This window comes from Cuculus canorus, chromosome 1, assembly GCF_017976375.1.
Source record: "Cuculus canorus isolate bCucCan1 chromosome 1, bCucCan1.pri, whole genome shotgun sequence".
Classification (NCBI taxonomy): Eukaryota; Metazoa; Chordata; class Aves; order Cuculiformes; family Cuculidae; genus Cuculus; species Cuculus canorus.
In genome coordinates this window covers 63,008,135-63,033,259 of record NC_071401.1, presented here as the reverse complement: position 1 = coordinate 63,033,259, position 25,125 = coordinate 63,008,135, and the positions used below count along the sequence as shown (strand labels likewise).

At 42.9% G+C, this 25,125-nt stretch overlaps 1 protein-coding gene across 1 annotated transcript; it reads left to right on the top strand.

Annotated features, from left to right (window-relative positions):
• Positions 1–167: 167 nt before the first annotated feature.
• Positions 168–24,426, top strand: ADPRHL1 (ADP-ribosylhydrolase like 1). The gene is made up of 7 exons (XM_009557879.2): positions 168–702; positions 6,333–6,497; positions 12,445–12,570; positions 15,454–15,594; positions 18,664–18,791; positions 22,625–22,757; positions 23,514–24,426. Exons 1-7 carry the CDS (start codon positions 489–491, stop codon positions 23,669–23,671), a joined length of 1,065 nt encoding a protein of 354 aa, XP_009556174.1. The 5' UTR covers positions 168–488; the 3' UTR covers positions 23,672–24,426.
• Positions 24,427–25,125: the final 699 nt, after the last annotated feature.

The following is a 25,125-nucleotide window of genomic DNA, read 5'->3' as shown; positions in this document are numbered from 1 at the left end:
TTTATCACAGACTTTCCTTCTGACTGGTCCCTGAAAGGGAGGCTGACCCCCGCACATCAGAAAAGGGCAGGAAAATGTATTAATTTACAAGTTATTAAATAAATAAACAACCCTGCAGAGGCATCTGTTTTTCTGGGTGTAGAGTTACTTGTGCTGGGTAGGGTGAAGGATTTCCTGGCTTGCTTTACGCTGGGTTGCAGAAACGAGTCTTTTGAGCTTCACTTTGCGGATCAGCTCTTGCAGTTTCATTGAACAAAGCCCCTGCAAAATCCCTGGGTTATGAAATATTTCCTCTCCGTCAGATCCTGGACAAGAGATGGCATCTGCAGAGCCAGAAAAGGAAGTCCTTACCTTATAGAGAATGCTCTCAGTGTGACACAATGGCTGATATAAAGTGTCGGGGAAGCTGAGCTGAAGGCAAAGGAACAAAGGAAGATCAAGATTCGGTAGCTGTCTTGGACAAAAGGAAAGCGGAAATCGACTCAGGGATGGATAAATTCAAGGCTGCGCTTGTGCTGGCTGCGGTAGGAGATGCTCTCGGTTATCGTAATTTCTCCCGAGAAAACAATGCCTTAGGAGCAAAAATCCAGCAGGAGCTGAAGGAAATTGGAGGGCTTGAGAACCTGGTGCTCTCCCCCGACAAGTGGCCAGTAAGCGACAACACGCTCATGCACATGGCTACAGCAGAGGCTGTCATCACAGGTAGGTACAACAGGAGTGGCAAATGCAGTCTAGAAAGGAACAAAACTGCCAAGCTGCTGCATTTCTTAGAATAAGCCTGAATGCTGGGGAAGTCATAAGAAAGTGTGTCAGAAACGCTGCTTCTGTGAATGATAAATGTGCATTAACTTTTGCTCCTCTGCGAGCATAACCTTGCAACCACCACGCAGACTGGAGAGTTTTGATTTCTTGAGTATGGAGGGTGTCCCCCTATATTTTCCCTAGATTTGTTCAGTTGGTTAAAGCTTAAAGACTAAAATGCTATGTCCAGCACAATAAAAATAATTACTAAGTAGATTATCTGTACACTGGAATACATCAGGGAATAATATAGCCATTAGAAATTCTTCTGTAAGAGATAAGAGCTCTTCTAAGTGCATTTTTAACAGACTTGTGCCCAGAACACCAGGCTGGAGTGGAATCACCTTAGTATCTCTTTCAGGGTAAAATCAGTAGCGCTGTCTCCTCTTTACTGCCCCTTGGGCAAAAGGTTGCACCTGGAAGGCCAGAAATGGAACAATTTGCTCTAATAGGAGATGTCTGTGTCTTCAGTCCAAATAATATTCTAACGTACTATGTTTATAATAAAGTCTATCAGAATAGTGAAAATTATTAATATAAGTCTTCTAAGATCAGAATAGTCGGAAAGCAAACCTTTGTTTTCTGCTTGAGGTAGGAACAGTCTTTTTTAAGACACAACAATATTTATCTCGAGACCTACCCACTGAACTAGAGCTCCCTGAGACTGTGAAGATCATAGAATCATAGAGTGATTTGGGTTGGAAGGGACCTCAAAGATCATCCAGTTCCAACTCCCCTGCCATAGGCAGGGACATCTCCCACTGGATCACGTTGCTCAAAGCGTCATCCAACCTGGTCTTGAACACCTCCAGGGATGGGGCATCCATGACTTCTCTGGGCAACCTGTTCACAGTTAAAAATGTCTCCCTATTATCTAATCTAAATCTCCCCTCTTTCAGCTTAAAACCATCACCCTTCATCTTATCCCTGCACTCGCTGATAAAGAGTGTCCGTGTCCCCCGCCCCTCCACAGCTTTCCTGTATGCCTCCTTTAAGTACTGGAAGGCTGCTACAAGGTCCCCCCGGAGCCTTCTCTTCTCTAGGCTGAAGATCATCATCAAAAGTACAACAGAAGACAGTAGCATTCAGCAATATTTTGCCTCTTCAGAATGAATTTTTTTTTTTTTATCTCTGTAAAAAAAAAATCCTCATTTTTCTCTAAACACATTAACACTGGACAACTAACAGTAGCAGAAGCTCACAATGTAGCTGAGTATCCTTCACATCAATGAAATTTCCTTTGTGCTTCTGTTTCGCCACTTTATCTGCCTGCTTCCAATGTGCTCTAAATTTAGCACATAGAGATCAGTTGAAGAGTGTGTTGGATGCTTCATACTTGGCTATTAGCTAGCCAATGGTTTAAGGGGTAGCTAAGACCCTAAAGATAAGGGTAAGATGTCAGCCTATCAAGAAAAAAGATGACTAACATATTTCTGAATATAGGCTATGATTAAATACGTGTCATATGTTTGTTGTTTATTGAGATCTCTAAAACTATAACTTCTGGTTAATCAAGCCAGTTAGACTAACACTAAAACAATAAATCTTATTTCTTAAATATAGCAGGAGCACAGTGGCTCTAAGGAAAAAACTTCTGAGCTATAATTCCCATTATCTCTGTTTATCTTGCACTCTCATTTATTTAGCTTTATCAGGCAAGCTTTTTAGAAATGTGCTTTTATAGGCTGGTGAGAAAGCAACAAGCTGGAGTGGGGAATTTTAGTAAGAAATCTTCATTTCTTTGTAATGTTGATGAATGGGGGAAAGCAAATCCTACTTTTTGCCTCCTATAAGGGAAACAGAACTGCTCCTGCCCACAGCAGTGCCTCCTGCTGGCAAGGGGAATGCCAAAAGTCACTTGGGCTCGCTCATGGCACAGCCCGCATGCAAAATCACTCGAGTCAACAGAGTCAAGATAGAGGAGGGGAACGTGAGCCTGTGAGGCCGAAGGCAGCTGGCACTGGCCCTGGGAACCTGCCTTCCTCATGTGGCAGGGAGCTGTTGCAGCCATGAGGCTGAGATTTTAAAAAAATATATTGGGTGTCTGAAACACGACCAGCCAAAAAAAAAGGAGAGGGAATAAGTAATAAAAATATTCCTGTCCCTCATTGCTCCGCTCCTGGCGTGTCTTGTTCACCTGGCTGGCCGCCTGCTGGACACAGGCAGCATCCCCTGAGCGTATACCTCCAGGTACATGTGGGATGCTTGCAGGCTTGGGGAGACATGCCCAGGACTTAGGCTCACCATGGTGTCTCATTACTGAGGAGCTGCCCTCAAGGTTGATCCGAGCAGCAGCCATGTGCAAAGTGAGGGTTTGCGCTGAGGATGGAGGAACTTCTCAGCCACAGAGGCAATTTTGGCTAGTACTTTGCCAGTTGTGTGAGAACATAGAATCATAGAATCACCAGGTTGGAAAGGACCCACTGGATCATCGAGTCCAACATTCCAAACACTCCCTAAACCATGCCCCTCAGCACCTGTGGCCAAGAAGGCCAACGGCATCTTGGCTTGTATCAGAAATGGGGTCACCAGCAGGTCCAGGGAGGTTATTCTCCCTCTGTACTCGGCACTGGTGAGACCGCACCTTGAATACTGTGTTCAGTTCTGGACCCCTCACCACAAGAAGGATGTTGAGGCTCTGGAGCGTGTCCAGAGAAGAGCAACAAAGCTGGTGAGGGGGCTGGAGAACAAGTCTTACGAGGAGTGGCTGAGAGAGCTGGGGTTGTTTAGCCTTGAGAAGAGGATGCTGAGGGGAGACCTTATTGCTCTCTACAACTACCTGAAAGGAGGTTGTGGAGAGGAGGGAGCTGGGCTCTTCTCCCAAATGACAGGGGAGAGGACAAGAGGGAATGGCCTGAAGCTCCATCAGGGGAGGTTCAGGTTGGATATCAGAAAAAAATTCTTCACAGAAAGAGTCATTGGGCACTGGAACAGGCTGCCCAGGGAGGTGATCGAGTCACCTTCCCTGGAGGTGTTTAAGGAATGGGTGGATGAAGTGCTGAGGGACATGGTTTAGGGAGTGTTAGGAATGGTTGGACTCGATGATCCAGTGGGTCCTTTCCAACCTGGTGATTCTGTGATTCTGTGTGATCCCTTAAACACCTCCAGGGAAGGTGACTCAATCACCTCCCTGGGCAGCCTCTGCCAGTGCCCAATGACCCTTTTTCTTAAATTTTTTTTCCTGAGTCCAGCCTGAACCTCCCTTGGTGGAGCTTCAGGCCATTCCCTCTTGTCTTGTCCCCTGTCACTTGGGAGAAGAGGCCAGCTGCCTCCTCTCCACAACCTCCTTTCAGGTAGTTGTAGAGAGCAATGAGGCCTCCCCTCAGCCTCCTCTTCTCCAGGCTAAACAACCCCAGCTCTCTCAGCCGCTCCTCGTAAGACTTGTTCTCCAGCCCCCTCACCAGCTTCGTTGCTCTTCTCTGGACACCCTCCAGAGCCTCAACATCGTTTTTGTGGTGAGGGGCCCAGAACTGAACACAGTACTCAAGGTGCAGTCTCACCAGTGCTGAGTACAGAGGGAGAATAACCTCTCTAGACGTGCTGGTCACGCCATTTCTGATAAAAGAAAGGCCACAGCCAGAAGCTGTGGTGGCTACAGACTAAGCTGCAGACTAAGCTGGCACTCCCCAAATCCACCATGTGCAGAGACTGATCCCACAAAGAAGGATAAATGAAACACCTGCTTTCAGCAGGAATCTTTTCCATAGGAGAGGAACAGAAACATCATCACCAAAAGCAAAACTACACCAGCAGCAGGGAAAGCCTTTCCCTTTCCTTCTCTGACTTAAATGCAGGTTTGAAAAACGTATGGATTAATTTTTAAAGAAGGAGCCTGTCCTACAGACTTAACGGCTGAGACGGTGTCCTGGCTCCAGGAGCAGGAACCATACTGGCCCAGGCAGCCCATTGCTACTGGACCTCAGGGACTCCGGCTGTAGGGACAGGGCTTCTGCAGAAGCTGCAGGGCTGTAAATCCGGCTCCTGGCTCCCATATGGATACAATGACACCTAATTCCTAAATCTGGAAAGAGTCGGCAGCTTGAAAGTATCTTGTGCCTTTATAATTGTATGTGGAATGGCCAGCGTAATGGATAGGGTGCTTTTTTATGTGAAAGGAGGAGAATTTTGGTTTTACCCTGCATCATCTTTATTTGCCTATCTGCAGAACTGGTAGTTTTGATGGGCTCTGGCTTACAGCGCTCCAGACTTTATTTTAAATTAAACCTTTCTTGTGGATTCCAAGAAATCACCAGTCTTTGCTCATTTGTTGTCATTTGATCTGTGTGTCAAACCAAGTTTTAAGCGGGGCTTCTTTAAGTACATAGAAAATATATAAATGGACAAATCTCAATGGCCTCCTCAGCTCTCGCTGATTACACGACTGTGATGGATGCCAGTGGAAGATTTTTCTTGGAAAGGATGAAAGGCAGGGCTCTTCAAGTCCAACAGCAGCCAAAAGAAGTAGCTATACTGAAGAAAAAGCATGTGTTTAACAGGGAAAATATTCCTCCTTAGACAAGACTACAGGCCTTAGCAAAAATAATCAGAAAATAGATATTGCTAGTGATGTTATTCCAGAGTCATAGAATGGTGTGGGCTGAAAGAGATCTTAAAACAACAGTCCTACACACCCTGCCATCGGCAGGGACACCTTCCTGGTTCAGGTTGTTTAAAGCCCCATTCAACCTGGTCTTGAACACCTCCTGGGATGTTGCTTCCACAACTTCTCTGGGCAATCTGTTCCAGTGCCTCACCACCCTCACAGTAAAAAATTTCTTCCTAATCTAAATCTCCCCTCTTTCAGCTCAAAACTGTTACCTTTCATCTGCTGGAAACACTATAGACAATAAGGATTTACTACTCTGAATTATCTTTATAATCACTTTTATAAAAGCTCTTTTTTTTGGTTACTGTACTGACATAAGATATTGGAACTCCTGCATGAAAGATCTACAAATTTTAGACAAAATAAATATAAAATACAGATTAAATTACAAGGTCACTTATTTGGGTTTGCATTTAATCATGCATACCTCATTTTAATGATTCAGTGTTGATTTAAATAAAACAGACTTTCATGTTTAAATTGGATTCATATATGCAAGGGATGGCAAAGGCACAGATTGAACCAGGCACAGCTTGCTTCAGGTGTACATCCAGTCCCTCCAGCGACAACGCACTTACCTTACAATTGGACACCTCTGTAAATGCTTCACGCCATGAAGCCTAAATAAAACCCCTGAGCAGCCACTATTGATGTACAGAATGCCTTCACCTTTCTGATTAAAGGAATTAAAATTGGAAAGGAAAGTGGGAAAATACAAGAACAGAAAGATGACACCATTATCCCTCCAGCCCATTGTCACAATGCGTAAAAACATGTTGACAGTGGCACCAGAAACATGACTCAGTGTATTGGAAATGGAAATAGGAACATTTCTTAAATGTGTAGTGTGCTTGTTTGCTGGTTTTCGGCGCTCTCTTGCTCTTATGCCTTCATACAGCAATCTTCTCTTCCTTCTTCTGAGCAGACTACTGGTGTTTAGAAGACCTGTACCGGGAGCTGGTAAAACGCTATGTGGATGCTATTGACAAGCTCTCGGGGAGGCGGCCAGACCCCGCTACCATCGAAGGCTGCAAGGAATTAAAACCAGACAACTACCTTCTTGCTTGGCACACACCATTCAATGAAAAGGGTACAGTACCACTTTCCATTTGTAGATCCTGGCTTGAATAATGCATGCTTTCGGGGTTTGTGGCTATATGGAAATTGTTTCCTTTTTCCTCCTGACATCAAAGACTACTGCCCCGAAATATTTCCATGTTTGCCTGAGGATGGCAAGAGATCTGCCAAGAATTCCTTCTGTAGGGCACTATGTCCTCTTGTAAATGAACCCTTCCCTCTTTAACATCTATTTAAAGAGACTTTGTTCTTGGCTCTGTGCCTCTGGGTCCAGATCTTTGTCCTTGAGTCTAATGGTTATTTTAAGAAATATTTCCTGCCATTTTTCATTTAAGCATTTGTAGACTTGGATATTTTCGGCGACAGCAGATCTGAAACAAAAAGGCGAGCCTGTGAAACGCTCAATCCACCAATATGTCCACTGGAGGGAAAGCAGGGATTTTTCTCCAGGTGGATGGCTGTTTTGCTGATAATCCCCAATATTCCTAGCCCTGTTTCCTTACTCACGACCCTCTGTTTCTATCTCTTTAAGATAATTTCATTTTATGACAAAATGAATTTCTGTTTCAAGTTAAATATCATACAAGCAGCTATGTGCACGCACATAAGCATGTAACGATTCCCATACAGTGCAATTAATCTTGAAAGACTGTACAGACACCACATCATCAGAAGAGGTAGACACAGAGAGCCACAAGACAATGGCAGTTCATGTAGATATCACGCTGTGTTGGTGTGACACTCTACCACTGCAGTACGTAATGGCACCTGTCAACAGGACTACATATTGATGCAACATCGTGGCAAAAACCCAGTGGCACAATGCCATGGCTATTTCTGGGCCTCTGTAGCAAGTTTTCTCTGACACAAAAAGCACCCTTCATGCAGTCAGTGCTCCTCACAGCAGCTGCCACAAGGGAAAAGGATCCTCTCTCTGTTTATTCTGCTCATCCTGCTGTTAGCCAGACAAATCTGAGAAAGTGCCCCTTCGACACTTGCCGTATGTTTTCTGATTGACAGTAAGTAAAATTTGGTCTAAATAATTGTGGGAACTGATAGTGGGGCTCTTGACACCTCCAGCAATGGAACACAACTATTCCCTGAACCATTGCCATGTTGGAATCACACCTTTTCTCTTAGCCTTCCTCCTCCCCACTTTTCCATGCCAAGCTATTTGCTCTTGTGATATTCTAGGCTAAAATGATCTAAAATGGATTCCTGCCTTGAGACCTGGTGGCTGAAGTCCACCTTCTCCTCTAATTTGACAAATATCATCCTGAACATCTCAAGAAGCCTTTTTTTCACCCTGAGAGCAAAAGAGCCAGTGACCTGAAGTGGATATATGCAGCCTACTATGGGACGTGAGACTGCTATGGACATAATTAGCTTTCTTCTCAAGGCAAAAACATTCCACAGTGTTGAATGCCTAGGAGTCGGATAGTATCTTGCATAGGGTGCAACAAAAGCGCTCTTTCCCCATGGTCATTCTGTCTTATCTCATTTTTAGCAAAAATTTACATTACATTCTTCACGCAATAGTGAAATAGCTAATTTCTAATTGCTTATATGAAGCTCCTCTGCTCAAATCCATGTGGTTATAGTCAGCAAACTGAGTTCCTGAGTTCTCAAACTGCCCTATGTATCTCTTTGTCACCTGTTGTCATGTTCACTGCAGAGAGACCTAGATTACGTTAAAGGCTGGCGAGATTCCTGTGACCACCAGAAGACCTGCCCAAGGCTAATACCTTCCATTTTAAGAGCTCGTTTCCAGTTCATGACATGGATAAGACTGAGGCTGAAATTTTTACTGTTGAGTGTTTGCCTCTGCTTGTCTGTCAGGTCTTGTTTAAAGATTTGATGCAGATGAATCTGCCGCCTCTGAGGTGTGGTAAAAATTACTTATTCCCTTGCCAAAAATTCAAAATGTTCATGTCACTGGTATTTGAGAGCTGGAACCAAAATCTGAATAAGATGGTCACGTTTGAGCCACAGATGTGCCTTTGGAGCCATTGTAAAAGATCAGTCAAGCAACAGCTTGGCTCTACATGTATTTCACATATTTCAAGCTGAGGCCGAAGTAGGTCTTTATTTGCAGCTACTGGAGCAGCTGCTGAGCTTCCTACTAGTACTTGAGAACGCCGGTGGCATTGGAGCGCAGCATGAGGAAGAAATATAAGTAAATGTAGAAAGTTGGGGAGCAAAAATCAAGAGAAGCATAACCCATAGAAGGACAGGAGATAAAGGGGTCTATAGTTGAAATAGACACATTCTTTTCATGTCTTAGCAATTGTTAAATAGATCTTTATTATTATACATATTTAGAGCGAAGAAAAGCACACTGAGGTATTGCATACTAAAAGAGAATAATGTCATGCATGAATGAAAATGATGTAATAAGAATCATGCAGCTTTTGTGAAGAGAAGTCACGCCTCAGAAATCTATTAGAAAGCTCATGGAGTAGCCAAGAAACAGAAGGAAAAAGACACTGTGAAGATGGTCTGTTAGGATTACCAAAAGACACTCAACAAGATCCCTCACCAAAGGCACTAAGCAATGAAGCACTAAGTTGCAACAGGATGATCGAAAAACTCTCCTGTGGATAGAGAACTGGTTAGAAGACAGTAAAGGAAAAGCAGGAGGTTACAGTCTGTTTTCTCCATAGAGATGTAGGTAGCTGTGTTGGGCCTCTGTTGTTCAACATGTCCACAAACTATCTGGGAATGCAAGTGCACAGTGGGTCAGTAAAGTCAAAGACAATACAGTGCAGAGTTGTGGAAGATGCCTACAATGATAAATAACTGTGTGACACTGTAGGAGAACCAAACACAATGCAGATAAATGAAAAGTAATATGGGCAGGGAGGGGGGGATAATATCCTAATTTTATAGACGTAGTTAGCATTGTTGATTCAGTTACCATTCAGGAAAGTGATCATGGAGCTATGGTAGTTCTATACAAACATTGCTTCAGTGTTCACTAAACGCCAGAAAGCAAATAGACTGTTAGAAATGAGTCTAGGGAAACAGGAAAGGAAGAGACAACAAAGCACAAAATGTGTTTGCACCACTGTATAAAACCAAAGCTGCTGTTTCTTAATTACTATGTATAATCTTGTCCCTACCTTCTCCAAAAGAATGTAAGAGAAATAGAAAGGATATGAAAAGGATGGTTGGATTAATAAAAAACTGCTTCCCTAGGCTGTGACACCTGGGGCAGTATGATAGAGAGCTGTAAAGTCATAGATGGATTGAAGAACACGAATAGGGACAGAGAAAACATACTGCCTCCACCAGTACAGGAACAAGGCACTTCTAATGAAATGGGAAGATCATGAGTTCAAAGCAAGTAAAAGAAAGCAGTTCTTCACACAACACCTGATTAAACTGCATAACTGTTTTCCAACATGAATTTGCAGATGTTATATTTGCAGCAGTCCAAAAAGTAGCTCGGCAAATTCATCCAAGGGAAATCTTTCAATGATTATTAAGTAGAAAGAAGAATAGCCAGCTGCCTTGTGGATCAAGGAGATATTGTCAACAACTTAGTACAAAAGAGTAGTGCCATCATACTTTTCTTTTACTCTTTCTTAAGTATCCTCTTCATTGGTCACTACCATGATAAGTTAGGTCAAACTTTGGTCTGATTGTGGCCACTCCTTACTTTCTTACACATGTCTCACCACTTGCTGGAGGAAGGCTAGAGGAACACAATGAAGTTGCAAAGACAAGCACCTTCAGACCCACAATCAGATTATTGTAGTGCATCCTCCAATTTGGATGTACTAAGAGATGTTACTTCATTAGCAGTTCTGTGTAGCACAACACCCTTCCCTCTTGGATAACCAGCTTGCGTTGCGTCCTTTGGAGCAACCAGGATTGCAGAGTGAAGAAGACTCATCTGCTGCAGATGGTTTAATGAATAGTTTAGCCTTGCAAGTAGGAGAAGATATGTTCTCCCAATTAAGCCGACTGCTGTTCTGGAAGACTGACTCTTCCTTGTGGTTTCTGTGTGATGCATGGGGTAGGCAAGCATTTTTTTCTGCTCCTGGCTCCTTACTAAACAGTCACTACAGCTACAGCATATGTGAGATACAGGAGCAAGGGCGACATTTGCGAGTATCTAGCCTTTTCATCAGGAGCAGTGGTCAAAGGCTTGCAGGGAATAAAATAGAGTTTTGCAAAGGCTTTCATGTCACATTTATCAGATGTTTGGCCATTTTTAAACTGCCCTTGGTGGTTTAACCTACTTGGAAGAGCTACTGCACGCAAAATTTGCACATTGGACTCTGAGGAGGAAGGGAAGAACTGTCTTCAGCTAACCTAATTAGATCACCTAACCAGGGTGCTCACTCAAGATAGCTGCCCTCCAGGGAGACAAAGAGCTCTTCTCTCAAGAGAGAAATTCATATTGGTCCATGTTGCACCTGGAGATGTCAGTGGGTGGCTTATGTTACTGTTACACTTTGGCCCAGGCAAGTACTTTTCAAGGAAATCTTCCTGTCACCCCCACTACCGCTCTTCAGGACACCTGAGCTAAAGCCACTGGGGATGACACTACATGGCAAGCAGTGCTCCAGGAGAGCCCCTGGCACTCTGCACCCACAGCAGGCACAGCCCAGGGGAGCAGCCAAGGGCTCTTCTGAAGGTAGGTGACTAAAAGCCCTAACCCTTCATCTACTTCTTCAGTTTTCCCTGGTCCATGAATTGCTCCTACTATGCCATAGTACAGGCTAATGAAGATATAGCCTTTCTCCACGCTGCCTGCCTGGGAAAGACAGGGGGACTGTGCTCCTAATGCAGGTTCTACAGATGCTAAAATTAGGTGGCATAAATATGCCCGTTATCTTCCAGGGTCCAAGTAGAGAAATGTTGATTGCTTTCAGCTATACCCAAGGTCACTGAGAAGTGTGATTGAGCAAAGACAGTGCTGAAAAATGCCAAGTACTTTGAAAATTCAAACCCTGTCCATCTCACAGTGGGTGCCTGCAATGAGTTAATACTTTTTTGGGCATTGGCTCACCAGCTGCAAAGAGGAGATAATCACCTCGCTAGTGTCTTGTGAAGATAAGCTCATTAAAACTTCTGTGGGATCCTGATATTAGTGTGATAAGTACTTTAGAGAAACACACTAGTAAATTTAACTCTTTGCTCAATGAAGCATTTAAAAATTGAACACCTATAATCATGCACTCAGTGGTGAGGATTAAAAAAATACTGAATTAGCTATTCGATAAATAAACTCCATTCCGCAGTAGGCAGAAATTCCCAAGACAAAGCTCACTCAGTGCAAGCTGAGGGCACACAAGCACTAATTTCAGGTCATATGAGGAACCTCAGCTCTGACATTGCCTGATTTTGGAGGGTTTGACTCCATAGCCTGTAGTTTCTTTTTGAACACATCAGTTTTGGAGGTATTCACTATTTTGTGAACTAACTGTGGGGCTCTCTACGATGAAACGTGTTAAAATTGTGAAACCAACTGCGATACTCGTATAAAGTATTTTAATTGTGTGCTTTCAACATTGAAGACTACTAAAACAAGGGCATAGTAAAAGTGTATCTGTTCCTCAAACTTCTATTTCCAGTGCTGGCAGCTGGAGCAAGGAAAACAGTGGCGTCAGCCAAGAGTGAGTAAAGACGGCATGACAGTTTGAATCAAACCAGTGCTGTGAACAAGAGAGCACACTACTTTCTGAAGCTACTAGGTTCTTTGTGGCACTTGAGAATATTGGAATATACCTGTAAAACCAGAATGATTCCATAGAAGCAAAATTCCTTGCAAGAAACTTTCAAAACCTGTAACTCGTTTTGCATGCTACAATGATTTCCCATTCACTGAGGAAATTCCCACTGTGTGGGAAATTTCCCACAAGAGTTGTATTAATAGATGTGCTTGTTTCACATTTTATCAACATATTTGTGTATCCTTTTAAATGCTTGGCATTATCTTTTTGCTTCAGGTTCTGGATTTGGAGCATCCACAAAAGCCATGTGTTTAGGGATGCGATATTGGAAGCCGGAAAGGCTGGAATCACTTATTGAAGTGAGCATTGAATGCGGCCGAATGACTCACAATCATCCTACAGGTAATGTCCGCTGACATATCGGTGTGCTGAGTCCCTAAGGCTGCTTTTCACTTCTGTGAGAACTAGCAAGGGTCCCCTGAATTCACTTGGTTAAACATCTTCTGCATTGTAGACTCCAAGGCCTTGGTTTGAGTTTTGCTTGGATACTATAGGCATGTATATATTACTTATATTACTTATATTACTTATTTTACTTATATTACTTATATTACTTATATGAGGTTGCAAATAGCAAGCTCAGGCATAGGAGTTTGCCCTCCTAAAATCCCAATACTTAAACACAGCTTGTTTTTTCCAGAGCGTGTTAATGTTACTTTCCCTAATCAAATTTTAGGATTCACATCTAGATGACTCACCATTATCATGCAAGTTTATGGTTCAGAGCATAATAGCATTTTTCTCTTGACAGATTTTGTCATATCCAATCACTGTAGGTAAAGGTAGAAAGCCAAAAAAATCTAACTCCTGCTATTTTAGGACATAATCTGAAACATTCTGTAAATGAAACATAAATAATTAGATTTAATATTTTGAATATTCAGGTCTGTCATTCTGATAATTTTATGCTATGTAAGCATGTATTCGTTCTGTCTGCTTTAAACAGCAATAAATAAAAGCATAATGAATGGTGACATGTTCAACACGCTCAGTGCTTTGAAGTAGTCAGAAAAGCCATCAAGATGGCACAAAATTAGAGAAAAAGAATTCAGAGCAGAGCAGAAAATATCATTAAGCCAATACATAAAGCCCACGGTGCATTAGCAGCAGTAAGACTGCTTGCAGTTCTGGGTTTCCCACCTCAGAAAGGACTTAATAGGGCCAGAAAATGGCAAATGGCAGCAGGAACTTCTAAGTCATCGAACGCCTTCCACACAAGGAGAAATTGCACACAGAAGGAGTTTTCATTTGGGAAAAGAGAAAAGTGGCATGGTGGGGAGGCAGGGGGAGAGGGGTGGAAGAGTTGCCATGAACCTCACCTGCCATCCTAAAAGGTGCCAGGGAAATGTCAGTTGTGATTCTCATAACTCAAAGACAGAGAAAACCCAACTAACATGTCAGTCAGGACTGAAACTAACAGACAAAGGAGACACTTCCCCGTGTGGTGCATACTTAAGACCTTGCTGCTACAAGCAGCTGCAAAGTTCGCAGATATGGGTTCAAAAGGGATCAGGCAAGCCGACAAGAATAGCTGTCACTGTGAAAAGCAATCAAGCTGTGTAATTAAAATTGCCCCTAAGCTAGAGCAGAAGCTCTGGGGAGCGGAGAAGCCAAACCAATTATGCTCACTGTACACATTTGCACTGCCAGAAACAGTGTACGTGTTTATAGAGCCATTTACAGAGCCAGAAACCTTGGCTGGAACTTGCTTTTTTCTGGGGGACATGCAGAAGGCTACGTGAAGGCTGCTGTTTGCAGGGCAATAGCAGCACAAGAAGGAGGCTACTTGAGGAGTGAGCAATGTGAGGAGCCTTCAAGAGAGACTCCCCAAACCTCTGAGAACATTCCAGCCTCTATCACCCTCTTCACCACCCACTGCCCCCTGCTGGTCCTTTGCTTCACCCTCTAAACCCCCCGCTGCTGCCTTCATGCTGAGTGTGATGCTCCAAGATCTTCATGGCTGTTGAGTTAGATGTTGTCTATCTGGCACAGGTTGCCCAGGGAGGTTGTGGATGCCCCATCCCTGGAGGTGTTCAAGGCCAGGTTGGATGAGGCCTTGGGCAGCCTGGTCTAGTGGGATGTGTCCCTGCCCATGGCAGGGGAGTTGGAACTAGTCGATCTTTAAGGTCCCTTCCAACCCTAACTATGCTATGATTCTATGATTCTATCTGAGTGAGACCCTTTAATCTGGCTCTGCCTTTTTTTTTTTTATTCTTTCTGTAATCGTCTATTGGATACTGGGTTAGATGTGCCTTTGGTCAGGACTGGTATTGCAAGTCTTATGGCAGAGAGAATGAGTAATCATCTCATCTGGACTTACAACCTCCTTAAATAATTTGTTTTTTCCTTCAGCAAAACACACGAACTTCATGCTTACCTCTATGCATGAATGGAAGCTTTTGGACTCACGCACCAAGAGAAGCATACACATCAATACTTTGCTTACCTGGGACTTATTTAAATAACTGATTTTTTTTCTTAATCTTCTGATGCATGTGGCATTGGGTTGGTTTTGTTGCATTTGACAGAATGCCAAAAGAACAAGCAAATATGAGAAATGAGGCCCTCTGTTTCTGACATCATGGAAGTGTTAAGTGCCCATTAATGAAAGTTTATCTTAAACATATTCATATCCAAAATGGAAGACCTCGTTAGGCAGGCAGATCACATGTCCTACTATAACAATTGCTTCTTCCCTCTAAGGCCCATGTAGCCTAAGAGAAGAGAAGAGAAGAGAAGCAATTGTCCAAGACAGACATGAACTTGACTCCTAAGAGTAAAATGAGCCAGAAATAGTGACAGAAATCTAACAACCATAGCCCTTGAACTGGATGACTCGATAGGCAAGGTGATACAGCTTGTAACAGAATCACTTTGCACAAGTCAATTCTTTCATGTGACTTCAATTAGAAGATTTTCTGTATCACATTAGTGGATGATGTTTATTTTTGACTCCTACCTCAATTTCAGTCATGTTACGTCACTGAGAACAGAAGCTTCCTTCGATGTAAATAAAATAAGTTGTAAATGAAAAGGCACCATGCATTAGCCAAAAATCTCATCAACCCACAATCCAGCTTGCAAACAGGCAGAAACAGGTTACGTGCATTTGCTAATCTACCTGACAACCATGAGGCATTCCACTAATGATTTTACGAAGGGCTTGTCAGGGGTGGTAAAAGCACAGACTGTACTTTGGTAATCATTGTTATCTATGAATTCTAGGCTTTCTAGGGTCCCTATGCACAGCACTGTTTGTGGCATATGCAATACAAGGAAAACCCCTTGTGCAGTGGGGAAGAGACATGATGAAGGTTGTGCCCATGGCTGAAGAATACTGCAAGAAGACAATTCGCCACATGGCAGGTAAAATGTCTGAATGAAAACAGTTGTTTTCTTATGTTTAGCTAGAAAGACAATGAAGAAATGTTACTCCCTGGTCTCCATTTTGCTGCTTCTGCCCCCTCTACTCCACAGGCTGTCCTCCTGCTTTCTCTGCTCAGACTGTAAGCTCTTTGCACCTTCTTCAACTGTCTGGTAGTTGCCTTGTATATTGGTGGCAAAAATACAAAGAGAAATAGCAATGATCATGCCCTGCTGCGCAGTTCTATTTTTAGAAGGTCTTCAAAGATTCCTGGGCAGGGGGGAAGGAGGAAATGATATTTAGCAGATTATTAAGCAAACTGACTGCTGAGATATGAATTATTGAACTCTCTTCCATCAATTAGCACAGTCCCATATTTTCCATAAGAAAATCCACTGACATTCCTCATTTTGCTGGACAAAGTTCACTTGCAGATGCCTCCTGACCAGCAGTCAGCTTTTGACCACAAATTCAGACTTGACTTTTTGCTTTTCTGAAAAATATTAAAGATACAACCTGTTCTATCCTCATTTTAAAACAATTGAGTATAACACAACTACCGAAGTCGATATTGCTGCTTTAGTAATGTGTGTGATCTTCAGGTATTTTAGTCCCCTGTTGCCAGGGAGTGATGCATTTGTAATGGTGAGACCTGCCATGGACAGATGAGTATCATTACATTAAAACATCAAGGAAAGAGGTTTTTCTGTTAGTCTCAAGGAAGGGTTGTTGAGAAAGACTTAATTTAGTGGAAATATTTACTCAAGAGCACCCAGGAATGAAGATTCACTTAGGAAGGAAAGCTGCCACTTTGAAATCTGAAAGGAGCACCAGAGAGCCTTCCTGGAAGACTCCGCATTTTCGTCTGCGCCTCATTGCACATCAGGATTATTTTAGCCAAGACCTATGAGGAGCAGGTGCAGGATTAGTGTGAGCGATCTCCTCTCTGAGTGGCTCTGCAGCAGGTCCCTGTCACTCCACCCGAGCAGGATCCCTCGGCATGGAGGTATGCGCGTTGGACTCCTGAGGCACACTCTCGGGCTAGTGCCCATATTGTTGGGTTTCATCCTATTTTGGTAGTGGGAAAAGTCTCCTGCATTAAAGTTAAGCTTCTTGGCTGGTGAGATGCACTGCAAAGAAATCCTGCCAGACGGAGTCCTCCAGTTTTAGAAAACTCTTAGCTGTGTTATCCCCCATGGATAAGAAACACAGTGTTCAGTCGCACAGGGCTTGACTTAGTACCCCTCTCTCATATTCGGTTGCGATTATTTGCCAGATAGTGTCATGGACCTGAATGTGACTGTCACCTCAGTCTGGGCTCAAAGGAAAGGGCAGAACCATGCTAGGGATGGAAGCATGGGATTTCTGACCATTGTCAGAAATTGTGGAGTTGGCCACACAACCAAAATTCCCTGCAACGGCTTGATTCTTTTGTTTCTGGTCCTGTACAATGGAATAATCAGACTTCCTTGCTTGGAGTGTTGCATAAAAAACATTCATTCTTGAGGCATTCAAGTTTTGTGATCATGGAGGAAATAAATAGAGAAAAAAGACAGATACTCTGTTAGGTCACTTGCATTTCTAAAAGCAGTTTTTTAACCAGCTGATGGATCGGTGTGGGTAGTTTACGTCCACCAACAACACTGTCCTTGTGTGACATTTTTTTTCTCAACATCTTCTCCTTGGCCTGGTGGCTGTGAGTGTATTTTTCCTGTTTTTCTAACAGTAACCCCCCTCTATTTTTAGGGTTCTAATGAATGGTCTCCTTGTACTCAGAAAAAAATGGGGCATGGACTCAGGAAAAGGGCAGCTGGGCATTTCCTGACAGTTTGGGCCACATGGTTGAAGGCTCATCCCTGTATGGGCTGGGGAACTGGCAACCTTGTGAAAGTGTCAAGTCCTACAAGGCAGCTTGGATTTTTTTACACGGAGTTGTATCGTTTGGAAGATCTTCATTGCCAAAGATGGTCACTTGTATGGCATTTTAGGAAAAGAAGCAAAATCAGACTACATGCTTCAAACAAGTGGCTTGGTCCATGATCCTCAGCCACCCGCAGCACACAGCTGAGCAGCAAAGGAAGACAGAGCCACGGAAAAAACACCAAAGCTTAATTTTATTTTAAACTGTGTGCCAAGAGTCCCATACTGAATCACAAATTCACCTTGGCATATTTAGAGGTCTTTCCCATCTCACTGAATTCTAATTCCTTACCCCATTGACTTCCCAGGCAGGGTTTTACTCGGGCCTTAGGGTGTGTATTTATGCACTTAACAGGTCAGTGTGGCTTATGCACCTTTTTAAGCCTTTATAAAAAGACTGAAACAGAGCATTGTCTTGAAAATAAATTGAATTTAATAAGATTATTCACATAAGCAAAGTGAAGCATGTTTAGACATGTTCTTCCCAAAGTGACAGAAAAAGGAGAAAGTCCTGTGGTTATTAAAAAAGGCTTATTTGTATGGGCACAGATAGCAGATATGTGTAAGTTATTTATCCCTTTTACTATCCTTGGTATGTATTATAAGCAAATGACAATCTTGGTCTTTCCTATCTGCCTTTTTCCTGAAAAAAACCCACAAAAATATCGTGAGAACAGAACAGAAATGCTGGAAAAGTTATGTGAATTAAAACTGCTAACTGGGTAGGAGGCAATTTGTATTTAGGACATGCAAGGATTTTTAGGTATGTTTAATCACAGCGAAGTAATATAAATATTGGCATAGAAATTATTTTTCTCCTTTTTTTTGTCAACTCTTATCTTTTCCTTTCCTCAGCAATTTGTCTAAAAATCTCATCTTGGTGTATCTTAATGTAATTTTAGTATACCACAAAAATAGCACAAGACTCTGTAAGTGTTTTCTTCTTTCTTTCATACCTTCTATTTCCAATTAAATGTCCCACTTCATAGCAAAATGTATATTCAGTACATATGCTTGGTTAACCTATGTTACTGTAAAATACAAAGTTTTTCAAGTAAGGCAATACTGTCATTTTCTTTAACATTTATTTAAGTAGAACTGAAAATGTTGCTGAGATGAAACACTACATCATTAATTTCTTTTGTATTCAGAATATCAGGAGCATTGGTTTTACTTTGAAGCCAAGTGGCAGTTTTATTTGGAGGAGAGAGAAATCAATGAGGAAAATCAGAATAAACCTGTCTTTCCGGACAACTATGATGCAGAAGAGAGAGAAAAGGTAACTGCAGATTCAGAAAGCACTCAGAAATGCTCTGAATTGAGAGGCGTATTTGCAAACACATCAGTATTTTTCAACTGTTTCCAGTGCCAGAACAGTCAGGAACTCTAGTTTTTTTCTGAAATTTCAAGAAGTTAAAAAAACTGCTCTCATCCTTAGTTGATATATGTGTTAGCATAAAAAAGCAGTTGCCACCAGTCCTGGGTTTGCTGCAATGGAAGGAAACAGTGAACGGAGGTGAACGTAATGGCCACATAGGCTGGTGTTCAGAGCAGGTGCAAAAGAAAAGCAAAAGGTAAGACTATGGGAGTGTAGTAATAGGAAGTGGGGTAGTGGTTTTTAGCTGGAAGAGGGGAAGAACTTTTTTACTGTGAGAGTGGTGAGGCACTGGAACAGATTGCCCACAGAAGTCACAGATGCCCCCTCCCTGGAAGTGTTTGAGGACGAGTTGGATGAGGCTTTGAGCAGCCTGATCCAGTGGGAGGTGTCCCTGCCCATAGCAGAGGGGTTAGAAATGGATGATCTTTAAGGTCCCTTCTGACACAAACCATTGTACGATTCTATGATTCTACAATTACAGGGTTGGAAAAGGCAAGTGTCTTGCCGGGGCCTCTCATGAAAACCTGATGGATGTGTGGTCCAAGTCCCACAGAAATCCACTTGGGTACTAGGACTTGGAGTTGGTTATGGTCCTTCAAACAGATGACAGCTATCCTAAGCAATTCTCTGCCAACACAGGCTGTGCCCAGGCTAGTTTTAAATGTCTTGAGAGATGGTGTTTCATCACATCTCAAGGGATACTATTTTATAGCATACATAATCTTTCTTTTGCCTCATGACTTCTGGTTATACCTTCTTAACTCAAGAGAAATAATGTGTGTTCTCCTCTGGTGTGTTTAGCTTTCTGATACATGCTGGCACCTCTTAAAGCTCTCCACTTATCAGCTAGGCATTAAGCGTGGGGTTCTTGTCACCTTTTCCCATAAATCAGTCCTTTTTCCCAGGCTATTAAAGCACAGTTCTATTCTGAGAAGTCACTGTGTATATTTTTAAGTGTTCATCTACACAGTGAAAGGTGTCATTGGAAGATAGATTGACTGTGGATAGTATGATTGCTCATTCTAAACATAAAGAATATATCTCCTTCCAGTTTTATTTTGTCAGTTCAGTGCCATGAATTTGTTACTACTTTTTTGTTCCTTCCAGTTCTGCCTGAGTCTTAGCAGAGCTTTAGGAGAGATCAAACTCAACAGTATTTCCCTGTGACCATTTTGAGAGACAACTGCATGAGTTCCTAACGCAGAAACAAAATTTACCTCCATTGCCCAAGACCAATTAGTTTGGCCTATTGAGCTATTTATTTTGATGCACAAGAAATGAAAATGTTTCTTGATCCTCAGCCTCCACCAACAGCAAGAGATCACAGCCTGAGAGAAGCTGAGAGGCTTAGTTTATTTATAAGCCGAGTGTGCATACAGCCATTGAAAGAATAAATGAAGAGAAAATAACAATCCTGTCTGCCTTTTCCCCAGAAATGCTTTCCTTTGCATTGCCTCCAAACTAACTGGCTATTTGTGTCTGGAGGTATAGCCGATTGCCTTTCTACAGCCAATTAATAAAGCGCCAATATCTGGCAGTACTCTTGTCAAGGGGTGCATGCACGCTCCGGCTCAACCAGGTGCACCGTTCTTCAGGTACATACCATCCGCAGAAGGTGTGAAAGTGAAGCCCTCATATGCGGCTTGGATTGATCTGAGTATGCTGTGATGGCAACTTCCCTCTCTAAAAGAAATTACACCTCAAAATGCTGAGCAGCAGAGATGACATTTTATATAAGCAGGTAAAAACCTTAAATTTGTAGATAACTAGAAATGTGAGTATTGTAAAAGGCAAATTACGCCTTCTTGAACGTATATATATAACAGGGACTAATGTTGGATAAATCATTTTTCAATGACACACTTTTGGAACATATAAGATAACCTATGAACAGGCAGAAACCACACACAGGATCAGCCTTGCTTGTGCAAGCAAATCATTAGCCTTGCTTTCCCAGCCTGGAGATGATGTGCAACAAAAAAAACCAAACTAAAGTCATTCAGCCCATTTAAACTCTGATGATATTGTCCCTTTAAGATGGAGTTGCTTAAACCAGCTCTGTGAAAGGACCCAAAAAGGGGAAAAAAAATGTGTGGAAAGTGCTAGGCAGCAATGGGTCGGCTCCTGGAGAGTAAGGAAGTCAGAGGCAGCTACAACCACAGGGGTTTACAGCAAAGAGGAGACACGTGAATTACCTCCAGCGCTTGGCAGCAGCTCAGTCCTTCAGCAGGAGGGAGTATGGGTTGAGATCCACATCCATGCACTTCGTGCTGCCACTCCCCACCTGCCTGCCCCAGGGAAGCTGGGCTGGTGCCATGTCGCAGGGCTGCACAAAGACACAGGAGTTGAAAGGAGGTTGTGCTTTTGAAAAGGTTGAGAAGTGCTGCCTCAATGCAGCTAAGTCCCCCCTGACTCTGTCCCAAGGACAGCTATCCCTAGTGTAAAGTTGTTTCAGTAAAGCAAGAGGACATCAGATGTGTGCAGCGCACCAGCGATTTTAAGGGCTAAATGGAGCGACACTTGAGCTGCCCACCCGCGCACCCAGAATAGCACATCCATGCTTAGTCCTCTTGCCTTTGGTAGTATTACATGTGTGTCGGTACTGTTCCACCAGCATCCAAACTGCAGTAATAAGGCTGGAAAGTCTATATGTGTCCAACAACAACATAAAGACATAAATACTCTCTCTACTTTGCAAAAAAAAAAAAAAAAAGAAAGTGGCAGAGTGAAGCTGTAGTCCAACTCTGCCTTGTTTGATGCGTACACAGTTAAACCATAACCAAGTATGTAAGGTGTAAGGGCTGAGGTGAAAGTCAATAGATGGAAATGCAAACCCTTCATACATTTTGCAGAAGCCAAGAGCCAGCCAAGCAACAGCAATTCAACGTGCTGTAGTGTAACTTCAACTTCAGGAAATAAAGCTGCCCATTTCCTTTAAAGGAAGAGTTTTTTTAACTATAATTTATTAGTGTTGAGTTCATTTGGGGATTTGGGGCAGGAAAAAGTGAGTTCTGGAGGTAACTCCTCTAAACAACATTGATTTTCCTTTGCAAACTTTTCTGTGGGTTTGAGTTTTTCTTTCTTCTTCCTTCTCCTGGGGAAGAAACCTTTCATACCTCTGCAAATTATTTTCCCTTTTCTCAACAAATGCGTGTAGAAGAGGAGAGAAAAGGTTTAAAAAAAGAAAGTCAGAGAAGTGGGCTTGAATTGGCATAGTCTGAAATTGAGCCCCTAAAGAAATTATTGAATCAGAATGTTTTCACGCTGCCACATAAAACTTGGCTAATCAAAATATTTGCAAGAGTGTGACAAGGGGAATTGAGAATATTTCCAAAAGGCAGGAAAAGGACTGACAAAGTAATCCTTACCAATCCTAACTTTTTAAATAACAAGGAATTTCTAGAGCGTGAACTTGGAATTTATCTTGATTTTACTTTTTTGCCATTCTTGGCTTGCTTGTATCAAGACAAATTCTTGGTCTGCCAAGAACGTGGTGCATTAAGCTTGGGTACCAGCTCATACGCGCACCCCAGGCATCACCTAGGTTGCAGTAGCTGCCGCTTTGCTGGCTCATCCCATGCTGGGAAGCAGTACAGGCAACACAGCCTCCTACCATCCTTTCCCCTCTAGACAAGCTATTCCCACGTAGCAGGGAAGAAGCCACCCCAGCGCAGCTGCATGCCCCACATCCCGATTTCCAGTGCCCTACCCTGACGCTGCTGTCTCTCTCACAGACGTACAGGAGATGGAGCTCTGAAGGCCGGGGGGGCAGACGAGGCCACGACGCCCCCATGATTGCCTACGATGCCTTGCTGGGCTGCGGTGGGGATTGGACGGAGCTCTGCAACCGCTCCATGTTCCACGGAGGTGAGGGCCCCTTGTGCCTCTGGCTCCCACTGCCTTGCCAAAGGCAGGAGAGAGTCCACGTGGCTATCGGCTGCCTCTGCTGGCCAACCTACCATGTCACTTGAGACACCTGTGCCCCTGGTTTTAGCCCATAAGCCCTCCTCTTGCAGCAGCAGCTGCCACACCAGATGTTTCCGATGCTTTTCAAATGTTGCTCCATCTGAGACTCATGGTTTTTCCAGAGTTGCACAGGGAGAAAATTCAGGATGGCTTTGGAAAGGGCTGACATCTTCCCTTGCCGAAACGCTGGTGCCTTTGTCAAACATTTTAGCTGCCCACAGTGAAACTGAGTAAGGGAGAGAAATAATACAGTGCCCAACCAAGGTCCAGGCAAATAAAATCTAATGCTTAGAGGCACACAGTTAATTACTTCTAGAGCTTTGCAGGAGAGAACTCTCTTGCTGGCAGCTTATCCTACCGGGCTTTCAAGAGGGCTGACACAGCAGTAGGGGCAAGGACCCCAGCACCCCAGAGCACTCGCTCCCTCCTTGCCTGTCTTGGCCATCCTGGCCTTGGCGTTGCCCTCTTCCCTGGGCATCCTCACCTGGCACCACCAGAGACAGGACACAGGGTGCTGCAAGCCTTTGGCACCGACCCAACGTGCCCCTAACACACTCCATCAGCAGTATAGTATTTCTTCCTCCGTGCAGCGTGGGTTTGGGTTGTGTGTATGAAGGCAACTCTGAAAGACCACTGCAATTGTGCTTCAACTTGCAGGAGAAAGCGCAGCTACTGGGTCTATCGCCGGCTGCCTGTATGGCTTGGTTTATGGCCTAAGCAAGGTCCCCAAAGGCTTGTACCAGGACCTAGAACAACGGGAGAGGCTGGAGTACTTGGGAGAGAATCTTTACCGACTATCCATGGAGGAAAAGTAAAGCAGTTTCTGCCATTTTCTCTTTCTATAAAGACTATATCAAACCCTGTAGATAACTGACTGGTGTTCATAGTGGAGGAATTAGCCGAGAGTTAGTCTGAAAGGCTGTATTTAGACTGTGTGCAAGCAAAGATAGCTGAATTATTCAAGACTGATTAGATACATATGGTCTTTGTGGATTTTTTTACAGATGCAGGGATTTCTGAGTATAAAGAGTGTTACTTAAAACCAGCCAGATAATCTCAAATGGAAAAAAAAAAGAGAAATAAAACCTCTTTTGATTGATTTCAGTCTAACTTGCTATAAAGCCACTTCCTAAACAGCTGTGACCAGTAATTACACATACAAAATTAATTTTTAGAACTAATGCTTTCCTGCAAAACTAATGGTAGTACCGACTTATGGGGATATTCTCTGTATATTTGACAATCCTTTCACCACTGCTGCTCCTCCTTGTTCTCAAATCTAATATGTCTGTGACACTTGTAAACCTAATGTCTCACGGATTAGCTTGTAATGAACCACTGATCCTCGCATCAGCACTGTGGTGCAAAGTATTGTTACATTAGAAGCTTCCAGAAAAGGAAAAGCCAACACTAAAAATACCCACAAGGAACAGCAAAGCATCAGTGCATCTAAAATTTCTGAATTGCACTTTTATCACTCTCCAGTCTTCAGAACAAAAGTTTTTTTTAAATATAACTGGCTGAAATATTTGTAAATAAATTAATCTTATCCTATTTTCTAAGCATCATTCTTTATTTTTAGATAGAACAGATTATACGCTGCTGTATCAGTATCAGAATTTTTGGCTGAAGTCTTCAAGCAATTGTAATAGGTCAGCAGTCAGGCTGTGATCCATTTCACAAGTCTGAGCACCACAAAAACGCCAGGAAAAAACAGTTATCACTGCTATAACTTTTCCTCTTTCCTTGTCTTTTTTTCCCTTTTCCTTTTTTCCCTTTTTTACTTTTTTCCTTTTTTCTTTTTTTCCTTTTTTACCTTTTTTCCTTTTTTACCTTTTTTTCCTTTTTTCCTTTTTTCCTTTCTTTGCCTCACCTTGTCCCACCTCTCCAGGTCCTTCTTCAATCTTTTTCAACTACCTCTTCTTTTTTTTTTCTTCTTTTCTTTTATTCCTTTTTCTCCTTTTTCTTTTTCCCTTTCCCTTTCCCTTTCCCTTTCCCTTTCCCTTTCCCTTTCCCTTTTCCCTTACCTTGTTCTTCTTCTTTCCCCTTCCCCTTCCCCTTCCCTTTCCCTTTCCCTTTTCCCTTTCCCTTTTCCCTTTCCTTGTATCTTCTTCTTCTTTCCCCTTCCCCTTCCTTTCCCCTTCCCCTTCCTTTCCCCTTCCCCTTCCCCTTCCCCTTCCCTTTCCCTTTCCCTTTCCCTTTCCCTTTCCCTTTCCCTTTCCCTTTCCCTTTCCCTTTCCCTTTTTTTCCTTCCCTTCCCTTCCCTTTC

Excerpts from the sequence above, each read along its gene's own strand:
- ADPRHL1 (XM_009557879.2), top strand. The coding sequence starts at position 489 with ATGGATAAATTCAAGGCTGCGCTTGTGCTGGCTGCGGTAGGAGATGCT. Across the intron at positions 6,498-12,444 it reads CACACCATTCAATGAAAAGG|GTTCTGGATTTGGAGCATCC; the intron begins GTACAGTACCAC and ends TTTTTGCTTCAG. Across the intron at positions 18,792-22,624 it reads ATGCAGAAGAGAGAGAAAAG|ACGTACAGGAGATGGAGCTC; the intron begins GTAACTGCAGAT and ends TCTCTCTCACAG.